At 38.1% G+C, this 11,289-nt stretch overlaps 1 protein-coding gene across 1 annotated transcript; it reads left to right on the forward strand.

Moving 5' to 3' along the window:
• The first annotated feature begins 2,083 nt into the window (after window positions 1–2,083).
• ctsla (cathepsin La) lies at window positions 2,084–9,080 on the forward strand. The gene is given in 9 exon segments (XM_042487727.1): window positions 2,084–2,168; window positions 3,097–3,231; window positions 3,962–4,084; window positions 5,005–5,045; window positions 5,047–5,158; window positions 6,567–6,791; window positions 7,709–7,877; window positions 7,963–8,080; window positions 8,639–9,080. Coding segments are annotated over 8 exon segments (1,011 nt in total). The 5' UTR covers window positions 2,084–2,168; window positions 3,097–3,108; the 3' UTR covers window positions 8,739–9,080.
• Window positions 9,081–11,289: the final 2,209 nt, after the last annotated feature.

Below are 11,289 nucleotides of genomic sequence, written 5' to 3' on the forward strand. Positions count from 1 at the left end.
AAATTATTATTATTATTTTTATTTTTTTTTCCAGGTCATTTCTTTGTTATATTTTTTAATTTCTTTTATTTCTTTTTTTGGCTATTTTTACAGGTAATTTTCATGTAACTTTTTATTAACTTCTTGCTATTTTTGGGGTAATATCTTGTTGAGTTGCCTGTCACCTTTTTCCTTGATTTTGAATGAAATCAAACTAAATTGCTCAAGTTTCAAATTGTTAATAGTACTTGAGTAAATGCACTTCCCACCACTAATGTCAGACTGTAACTATCACAAATAAAACACGTCCAAATACAAAAGGTTCATTCTAAATGCATAAACAACTCCACCTGGTCAGAGTTTCAAAGTCTTATCAATCACATTAGCATCGACGCTGATTAGCTCAGACTTTGTGCCAGGAAGTTCCTGGAAGTCCTGCTGTCGTACGTCCATTCATTCCCACAGCTTTAATGACCACTGACAGTTTTATACATCTTTACTGAATAATGAACATGACAGACTTCTCCAAATCACAACTTCATCTGAGGCAAAATCAAACAAATTGTTTGCTGAGGTCATGCGTGAAGTGTGAGCTCATGTGTTTCTGTATTTTAGTGAATAACCTGAACTTTGCTGCGCTGCTGATGGCTGAAACCTCACACTGGAGTTTAGGAGAGGCTGACTATCGAACTCCCTAAATGCAGGCATACCATGGTGTATGTTTGCAGGTGTAATATTTAATATTAAAAAAAAACAAAAAAACAAGGAGCCCGTAGACTGACTGATGTTGACCAGTGATTGTTATTTTTTGTGTAATGTTGTGGTCATCAGGCTGTTGCAGTTAGTTTATTCATATTTTTACATGCACATAAGAAACCAGGTGTTATGAGGGAAATCCACATTGAGAATCCATGGAAACAGACTGATTCAGACTTCTAAAGGATTTGTCTTTGTCTTGCGTAATTTTCCAGTAAAAAGACAATTAGAAACCCTGCTGATGCATCTGAATGGCCAAGAAGTTTAGAGTTTTCTGGAGAAGTCATGCTGGGAATATCAGGTTTCTTTGTTTGCATACTCGGATCACTGTGAAGCCACATTACTGCAGAAAGCCGACACTGTGCCAGGGTCTGAAATGCATGCAAACACTGAGCTGTTGAGGTGAAGAGGAACTGGATTTGTGTCAAATCTTACCAGTTAATCAGATGCAATCAGGGATTTAACCATTTTACCCATTTCCAGTGTCAACAAATGTTAACACCTATTACAAATAATATCTTGTGATAGCCTCATAAGGGATTTAGAAATATTTTTGCTTTAATCTGAATGTTGATTTGGTTATTTAAAAGGGTGTTCACCATGGACGAATTCTAAAACAGTGAGCACAGATATGAGCTGCACACACAGACGTGGTTGTGTTGCTGTTTCGCATATCATTCAGCCGTTTTTATGCATCTCTCCATGGTTTTGTGTCTCTGATATTTTGGGTGTGGTCATTTTATGTCTCCTTGTGGTTGTTTTGTCTCTCCTTGATATAATTTAGTGTCCTTTTTGATCATTCTTGTCTCTTTGTTGATTTTGTGTCTTTTTGTAGTAATTTTGTGTGGTTTTGCAGTTATTTTGTGGCTCTTTGAGATAATTTTGTAAGTCTTTAAGATCATTTTTGTAATTTTTTTGTCGTTCTGTGACTGTTTGTGTCTCTTTGAGGTTGTTTTGCCACTTTCCTGTAGTTCACTGGTTTTGTAGCTATCTCTTTGCAGTGCATTTGCAGGTGAGGGCCGAAGGGGCGGCCTTACACTTTGTGCCCCTGAGCTTGGGATTTTTGTAATCACAGGCATTGTAAATAACAAGAAACATCAATAAGAGTGTTGTTGACATAAAATAGTTAAAAAAAAAAAAACTGTCTGAGTTAATAAAAATGCTTTTAAAAACTGTTTAGAGCTGCAACAATCCTGCAGGAAAGCCAGGAAAAACAGGCTGTCCGGGTTTCCAGGGAGAGGGAATCACGTGCATCCAAAGATGACGTCAGACAAAGGGGCGGGCCTCAGTAGTCATAAACAAGGAGCTGACCAATCAGAGAGCTCGGTGGGACGTTATTCAGCTGCCAGTCAGGCCTTTATAAACTTTGTGTACCTCTATCTGAGCTGTGTTTTCTATCTTTCTTCGTTGTCTGCTGCAGCCCAAATTAGACAGTAAGTTTATATTTATTCGTTTTAATCGCTTTCTGATGCAAAAATACCTAAACTTGGTGTGTAATTTAGCATTTAAAGGAAAAAATAGTGAGGGATATTCGTGTTTCTTTGGGATTTTTTTCTCGTCGTTTGAGCCTAGAATAAACAACACCCCAGTGCCCGTTTTAAAAAATGTGTATTTGAGCTTATATCTCGTTTATGTGTATTTTCAGGGAAAAATATGTGATTTTTTTCTTGTTATCCGTCGACATTTGCCATCTTGTTTCATTCGGCTGCCTTTGTCTTCGTCTACCTCCAGTGGAGCCTAAAGCAGCCATTGCTAGTTTATCCCAAACTGTTTAATTTAACATCCATCGGCGGAGGATTTGGTTGAAAAACCCGCCGCCTGACAGCTACCTGGAAAAGTTTTGGTTTTCTTTTCGTTTTCCCGGTGGTAGTTTCGATGTCCAGGCCGCCAGTGTCTTGGCTCTGCGCCGCCGCTGCAGATCCCGTGACTCCCTCTGAAAACAAAAACAGGCTCGCTTTATTGTCGGGATCCGGCGAAGTTTCCGCTCCACAGCTTGCAGGAAAACAGCCCCAAACGGGCAAATTATTCCTGCTCACAGTCATTACATAATCATCACGATCAAACGTTTTTTATTGCTCATTTGGCCTAATTAGTCTCGATGTTTGGGGCCCGGCTAACGGGAAAGGAGTGTACAGTCGGGAATGTGTATTGCAGCTTAAATGCGGAGTCATGGGCGAGAACAAGCTGTACCACAGAGTGCATGACAAGTATCACTGTGAAAAAACATGCATTTCGATGGTAAACTTGCATGACTCAACGCTTTTCCTGGAGGAATCGTGTCTTTTGTAATGTGGTGTATTTCCTGCATCCATGATTAACTGGCTTCTCTGGAAACTGACTCCTGACCTGTTTGTTTTGCAGTAGGAAGCAACAATGCTGCCTCTAGCTATAATGGCCGCGTGCCTCAGTGCAGCCCTGTCGGCCCCCAGTCTGGACCCACAGCTGGACGAGCACTGGGATCTGTGGAAGAGCTGGCACAGTAGGAAATATCATGAGGTAATGTATTATTTTCCTCACACAATGTAACATCTGACATGTTGATTGTACTTGAAATAAACGGATTGCCTTGAAAAATGTAAGCAAAAATAACTAATGAATAGTCTTAATTAATGCTCACTCTATATTAGGGATTATATTATCAGCTTTGAAATGAAATATAGGAATTGGTCAACATGCTGATATCTGCAGATATCACAAACTGATATATATTTTTGAACATGTACAAAAAAATCAACCCTAAGTTTAAGTATTTTTCTTATTTTGCACAATGAATGGATATTGCATACATTGAAATGGTTTGTATAAGAAGTTTACTGTGTTATATATCTGTAGCCTGCAGGTTGCAAATGAGTCAGTCATATTTATATTTTCTTAAACATGTTAATAAGAACCTGCAGCTCTTCATCGCTGGCAAAATCCTCCTTTTGATGATCAGGTTAATTCAGAATAACTTGGTTTACTCAAGTTGCTAACAATTTTAAAAGAACAAGATAAATCCACGTCATTTTTAAGTTGCCACAAAACAGCTAAATTTAATGTAAACATAACTAAAGTAACCATAAATTAAGGTTAATAGTTTTATTTACTTTACCTCTAAAAGGTAATTGGTTTCAAAGATAATTTTATTATTTTAAGAACAGCTTGTCAGGTTTTGCAGTAAGCTGCTCCAGTCTGCCAGTTACTGTGAAAAAAGGTGTAAATATTGATCTTTTTTTTTTCGTTGCAGAAAGAGGAGGGCTGGAGGAGAATGATATGGGAGAAGAACCTGAAGAAGATTGAACTGCACAACCTGGAGCACTCAATGGGCACACACTCTTACCGCCTGGGCATGAACCACTTTGGAGACATGGTGAGAGCGCAGCTTTGACCCACAGATTCATTTCTCACTGGGAAAGACATGCAGGGTTTCCTGGGGAGGTCTAGAAAGCAAATAAAGGAAAACTGATTTGATAACGAGTTAAGCCACAATGTGTGCCCTCAGTTTAACCCTTTAAAACCTGCGCAAACCTGATTACTTTCAAAAACACCAGAAGCATGCAATGCAAGAAGAAATGACCCAAAAGTGTGCAAGAAATTAAAAAAAATCCAAGAAAATTACCCTAAAAAACTAGTTTTAAAAAAGACTTAATAAGAACATTTTTAACATAATTATATATTTATGATTATGATAATGTAAATATGTTTTATTTTACCTAGACATTTTTTCCCAACTTTTAAAAAAACACCAAATCTACAAAATTTTTGCACTATGTGAAACATTTATTGCCAAGTTGCCCGTTGGGGTTTTCCCATGTTTTTGTTATCGCACAGATTTGTTCAGGGTTCAAAGGGAAGCAGTACAAGAAAAGTGATGTAGCAGACAATAACAGACTATAGATGAAGCAGTAAATCAGCTTTATTCTGTCATAAACCATTTTATATGCTAAACAATATACAAAAACAGGAAAAAACACACAAAAAACAGATGGCATTTGGTGTGTGACATAGCTATATGAAGGCAAAAAATGAAATAAAAAGATTGAACAAGCTAGAAATAGAACTGGAGACTGACAAGAATAAAAATACTAAATAATGGCCAAAAAATTTAAATAATTAAAATATTTAGATAAATCTGCAGCTTAAAAACACACCCAAGTACCTCTTTTACAGCCAAATACCGGAGCTGCTTTTCTTTTTCTTCTGAAGTCTTCTTGTTGGTGTCTGGGTGAAAACATTTATATAATAGTCAAATCCACGTTGTGTAATTTACTCCCTTTTTTCTTTCCACAGACTCACGAGGAGTTCAGGCAGATCATGAACGGCTACAAGGCCCAAAGCACAGAGGAAAACCAAGGGGTCCCTGTTCATGGAGCCCAACTACCTGGAGGCCCCACGATCTGTGGACTGGAGGGATAACGGCTACGTCACTCCCGTCAAGGACCAGGTACTAAAGGTTTAATGTCTCGTGTGGTCACCTGGTGACTTGTCAAGGCGTGTTTAAATTTGTTTTGAGTCTTGGCAGGAGTCCTGCGGTTAAATAATTTTGCTGTTTACAGTGAAGGGAGATGTAGAAACAGCTAATTTTTCATGATATTCTGGACTTTTTTTATTGTTTTCTTTGTGAAAAACAACTTCAGTTAAGTTTTGTTAGTTTAATCTGGCGGGGAACTCTCTGTATTCTGCACAAAAATTCACCAGGAACATCCAAAGTCAAAGTCATCTTTATTGTTAACTGACATGTTTGTTAGACATACAGGAATTTAAATAGCGTTTCTCTCCAGGCCCACAGTGCAAACAGTAAAAGGACAAAAGAAGATAGAAAAACAAAGAGAAAGAAAAAACCTTAAAATATATATGTACATATGTTTTTGGACATATAGACATACTCACTTGTGTACAGTATGGTGCAGTTGGTGGGTGCAAAAAGAAAAGGGGCAGGTTTTTCATGTGAGGTAATGTGTTATGTACAACACAGCAGCAGAAACCGAGTTTAAAGTGCAGGTGGCAGTAGTGCAAAAGGTAGCAGCATTATTTAAAGGTGATGATCCATGAGTATCATTTCATAAATGTCAATTTAGGACAAATTTGAGGAATCATGAGAACTACTTTGAAATTTAATATTCAAAAGCTATCTTTACAAAAATGGACATTGATAAAAGTAAAACACTAACATTGTCAGTTGTTGTAAACAAGCTCTTATTTTAATCGCTGTCTTGGCACGACAGGAGATACAAAAGCACGTCCGAATGTCAGCTGTTGTGGGAAATACGATCGCGTCATGTCCAACTTCAACCTGTTGCACTGTTCGAGATTTGCGCATGTGAAACGACGAGGGCGTGCTGTCCCACTGAAGAGAATGTTTTGCTTGAACAGAAAGATAAGATGGCCACTTGCAGGCCACTTGCAGGTTGTTTTTGTTATCTGTGTGCTTCACACACACTCCTCCTCCTCCTCCTCCTCCTCGCCGAGCGTACAGTGTGTTCTCTCCACCCCTCTGCATACGTTAACACCCCGAAAGCTGAAACCACTTCAGCCAGCTCACTGTAAACAACGCCATGGTGGAGCAACACTGTTATATATGTCAGGTCAAAGTGCCAGAGTGCAACTTCCAATCTGATTTTATTTCTGGAAGCAAAGTGCAATAACAAGATACGGAGCGCCATAAGAAGGACATTAGCAAATATTAACATTTAATAGGCTGGAGGAAGAAAAAAAGAAAGTTTATGTGATGTTATGTATCGATTTTTTTTTTTTCAATTTACTGATTCTGAACTAAAGTTATCAGTTTTTATTCCTTTGTCATCACTGTGCAGTATTAACTCAGTCCTCCGTCCTCCCTCTGCTCCTCTCAGGGTCAGTGTGGCTCCTGCTGGGCCTTCAGCACCACCGGAGCTCTGGAGGGGCAGCACTTCAGGAAGACCGGCAAACTGGTGTCGCTGAGCGAGCAGAACCTGGTGGACTGCTCCAGACCCGAGGGCAACGAGGGCTGCAACGGAGGTCTGATGGACCAGGCCTTCCAGTACATCGAGGACAACCAGGGCCTGGACTCTGAGGACGCTTATCCTTACCTGGGAACGGTACGTATCTGACGGGGGGGGGGGGGGGGGAGCTGCGTGGACGCATATTTAAATGTTTAGAAAGTCAAATTTAGAGGTCTTAAATGGTTTTGGATGCAGTTAAAGATGCTTCTTCATTATTATTTTTTCAATCTTAAATCAAAGTTAACTTTTTTTTTGTAGTCACAGGTTCCCCCTTTCCATTTTCTCCCATCATCACTGCCATTAGAGAGATCATCATTTAAATCTTTGCTGGAACACGGAGAGATCTAAAATATGCAGGGCGAGGAGAAATTTGGGAGATAAAATAAGATTTAACTTTAAAGAAACTACATTTAGACTAATAAACAAAAGCTGCACGTAGTTATTTTCATCGTCAGATAATCTGTCGATAATTTTCTTGTTTTGTTTGGCTTAGAAAAAAGCATGAAAATATACAGCATAGAGCGACATTTTTTAAAATCCTTCTTTTACTGAAGTAAAATGTTTGTGTTTGTGCTTGAAAAATAATCAGAATAAGGTTTAATGCAGAGTTGACATACAAAATTTGGTGGTTGGTGCAAGACAATAAATGCAGAGGGAACAAACGCAAGGAATCACTAAAGTCAAGAAACATAACTATGGAAGAAAGAAATTAATAAAAATATTTAAAAAATAATGTAAACAAACGTGCAGTATATCAGTTTTTAAAATGAGAGAAAAGTGCAAATATTATTGATCAGGGGATTATGAAAAAAGCTTTTTTTTCTCTTTAGTCATCGTAGCTTTTCTTTCAGGCAGTGTTCGAATGATAAAAACGGAGCTTAAAACATCTGTAACTGCTGGATAATCACAGTTATTGATCTGGTCGCTCCCTAATGAAAATGTTTGGATTCAAGATGTTTGTGTTGGAGCCATAACGTCACTCTCCTCCTCCTCTTCTTCTTCTCTTCCTCCAGGACGACCAGCCCTGCCACTACGACCCGTCTTACAACTCTGCCAACGACACCGGCTACGTCGACATCCCCAGCGGTAAGGAGCGCGCTCTGATGAAGGCCGTGGCCGCTGTGGGACCCGTTTCAGTCGCCATCGACGCCGGTCACGAGTCTTTCCAGTTTTACCAATCAGGTCAGTTAACTTTTTATTTTCCTAGCATTTGCCACCTGCTTTCAAAAGTTTACACGTAACTGATTGGGTGAATTTTGTATTTTAGGAATCTACTATGAGAAGGAATGCAGCAGCGAGGAGCTCGACCACGGCGTGCTGGTGGTGGGTTATGGCTTCCAGGGAGAGGATGTGGACGGCAAGAAATTCTGGATCGTGAAGAACAGGTCAGTGGAAATCTGTGTGCAGAGTATCGCCGTCTTTGTTTAAGTAATATCTGAAAAAAAATCACAACAAAGAGAAAGCGTGCCAGCTTGCGATAATACAGTACACATGAGTATTTTCACGTTTGGGTTTTTTAAAGTTTTTTAAGGGACTGTCCACTTCTGGAGAGGCTTTTGTGATTAAATGTCTTTAATCCACTTGATAAAAGTCATATCTGCAGGATGTAACCAAACATGATTTGAAGATCCTAATTGGTCCGAGAGCTTTGACAACCTGCTTTATATTTTGAAAGTTTTATTATTACATCTTAAATTTCGGTGATGAAAATAGTCTTTTATCACCTTAAATTTACAACTTTGTCCTGACAGTTTAGTTTAAAGGGAATAGTACAGATAAGTATTGCTCTAAAAGAGGTAATTTAACAAATGTTGCATAACGCGCTCCAAACGTAGCAATAGTTTTGGGACTAAGTTTGTCCGCAGCTTCAGATTTGCTTCCTTTTGTTGCACAAACACAAACAAATCTGAAGCTCATCTCCTGACTTTTTGTTTGTCTTGCAGCTGGAGTGAAAAGTGGGGAGACAAAGGCTACATCTACATGGCGAAAGACAGAAAGAACCACTGTGGTATTGCGACGGCGGCCAGTTATCCTCTCGTCTAACGTTTGCACGGCTCCACTTTGTAGCCACATAGTGTTTTTTATTATTGCAATAGTTTGGCTGAAGGCGGCGGACGAGGCTTCAGTCCGAGCGACGACATCGACGGGAGATTCGGAGATGTTTTTATGAGCAGAAACACTGTTGTTTTTAGGGAAATGGCGCCATTTTCTTTTTGGCTGGTTTTATGCCACTTTATTTTGTCCGAAAGATTTTAGTCGAGTGTTTTATTCTTTGTAAATATGTGTATGCTACTCGGTAAGTGATACGTTGACACTTGCTTCAGTCATTGTAAATGATTTTTTTTTTCTACTTTTTCTGTGATCAATTAAAGTTGTGAAACACTAGTTTGGTCTTTGGATTTTTTTAAAGTATTTTTGATCCCTTTTTGAAAGTTTTATTTGAGAGACAGCTGTACATTTACCTCTTTGACTATGTTTTTCAGGAAATCCAGTTGTTTTTTTTTAACAGGAGTATTTCCTTAGTGCATAAAGCAATAATTCAAAATATGTGGAAAAAAAATTAAAAACAAAAAAAGAAATTTGGAGATTGTTGCGTTTTAACTGAACAGCAACAATCTACTTACAGTACTTACCTATTTTAGACTATTTTATTTCCATTTTTCTCATTTTTTCAAATGCCCAAAATATATTGAAATTAGATGTTCTTTTTTTTTTTTTTTTTTTTTTAAAGTAATAAACCTTCCACATATATGGAAAAGCATTTATAAACTGTTTTGTATTTTTGTTTAAAGTGCTTAAAATTGTGCATGGAGTAACCTATTATACCTTAATAATAGAGTACCATTGATTCAGTGTGATTTATTTTTAAGGATTAATCTTATTTCTCAAACCTCACTGACAAATTTAGAGATCAGTGTCACAACATAATATCTTCAGCTGTAATTATAGATGCAGGCTTCAGTCTGAGCAACATTATATAACACTAAATATAATATTTAATTGTGTTATTCAGAGCACTAAACGAGGCTTCAGTTCACCGAGCAGAGCAGAGGCTGGAGGCACATGATTTCATGTAAAGCAGCTGTGCTCCCTGATGTCTGGTACTGAGATCTCACAGGATTATTCATTCTTTAACAATGAGGCTGATTCTTCGGAAACAGAGTCGCCCCTTTACTGCGAGGGGAGGTTCGCCTTACACGAGTCTTAAAGGTATTAGGTGTGAACGAGGGCCGCGGTTAACGATAGTTTTGATTTTTTTGTTAGTTTAGGTTAATTTAAACTAATATATTTAAAGATCATGCTGGTAAAAGCTTATAAAACTTAAGAAAATGACACATTTTTTTACTTTTCGGACCAATAATCAAGAAAGTAAAGATATTTTGAAAACACAAATGTCCCTATATAGAGCAAGTGTTTGGTTTGTCCATTCTGGGCTACTGTAGAAACATAATGGCACAATATTGCAATCTCTGTAGAAGACCAGCTCCCTATGTAGATATAAATGAGTCATTCTAAGGCGACAAAAACACAACAATTCATATTTTCATGTGACACTAAATACAACATACTTATTGTATCATGTCCCATTTCTGCCAAAATGTCCACTGAAAGGCTAAACACTGGACCTTTAATAGCATCATTAAAAGTGAGCTGATGTGGTTGCTGCTCCTGAGAGGTCACTGTGTTAAATGTCTGTTCTGTTTTATGTGATCACACTGAATATGTTTTATTTTAGTATGCTGGGATTTTGCAACACTGTCACCTTGGCCTTGTTTTTCTGTTTAAAAAGGGCTTTGTGATCTCAATGGGACTTCTTGGTAAAACAAAATAAATGTAAAGTTATTAGAATTAGCTCCACCTTTACCAGCTCCAGCATTCGGGTGATGAATATCTTTTAACAGAACTTAATTATTTGGCATTTTTTGTCATTTTCCTTTTCCCAGTTTGTTTTGTTCTGAATGTCACAGTTCCCCTGAGTTGATTAGAGTTATTTGAATCACCTGTCACACTTTTTGTGGCAGCTGATTCCTAATTAAGGATTGAGAGCAGCTTGGTGCTCAGGTTTAAGAGAAATGCGCTCTCAGGACACAGACATAATGCACATCGTGTTCACAGATATTGTCAGCCAGAAACTCTGCTCTTTACACCTTTTTCAGACTTCTTTGGCTTAATTGAGGGGGATTTTAGGCATGTTGAAACCTCGGTGGAGGGAACAATGAACACCTTTCCTTGCATTACCTGAGGGCAGATCTTAGTGCCCTTCATGCAAGAGTTATTTCTCGCCCTAATGATAACACCTGCGGGCCTTATACTGTTTATTTCCACTGAAACCTCCTTCATACGCACATGCCCGTTATTATCAGAGTCATTAATTCATCATTATTAATAGGATGCATTCTGGAGGCACTTGTGAGATTTGATTCTCTAAGTAAATATTTTTTTATATTCATTATATTATGTGGTTGGGAACTGGTTCTCAGGCTTCTTCCCTGTCAGCCGAAATCTCTGAATTAGTACCGCAAAGACATTAATGCATCAAAACTTATGATCAAATGATGTAACAAAAACATGAAAGTGAAACGTGTCATTCTGC

Source organism: Plectropomus leopardus, chromosome 6, assembly GCF_008729295.1.
Source record: "Plectropomus leopardus isolate mb chromosome 6, YSFRI_Pleo_2.0, whole genome shotgun sequence".
NCBI lineage: Eukaryota > Metazoa > Chordata > Actinopteri > Perciformes > Serranidae > Plectropomus > Plectropomus leopardus.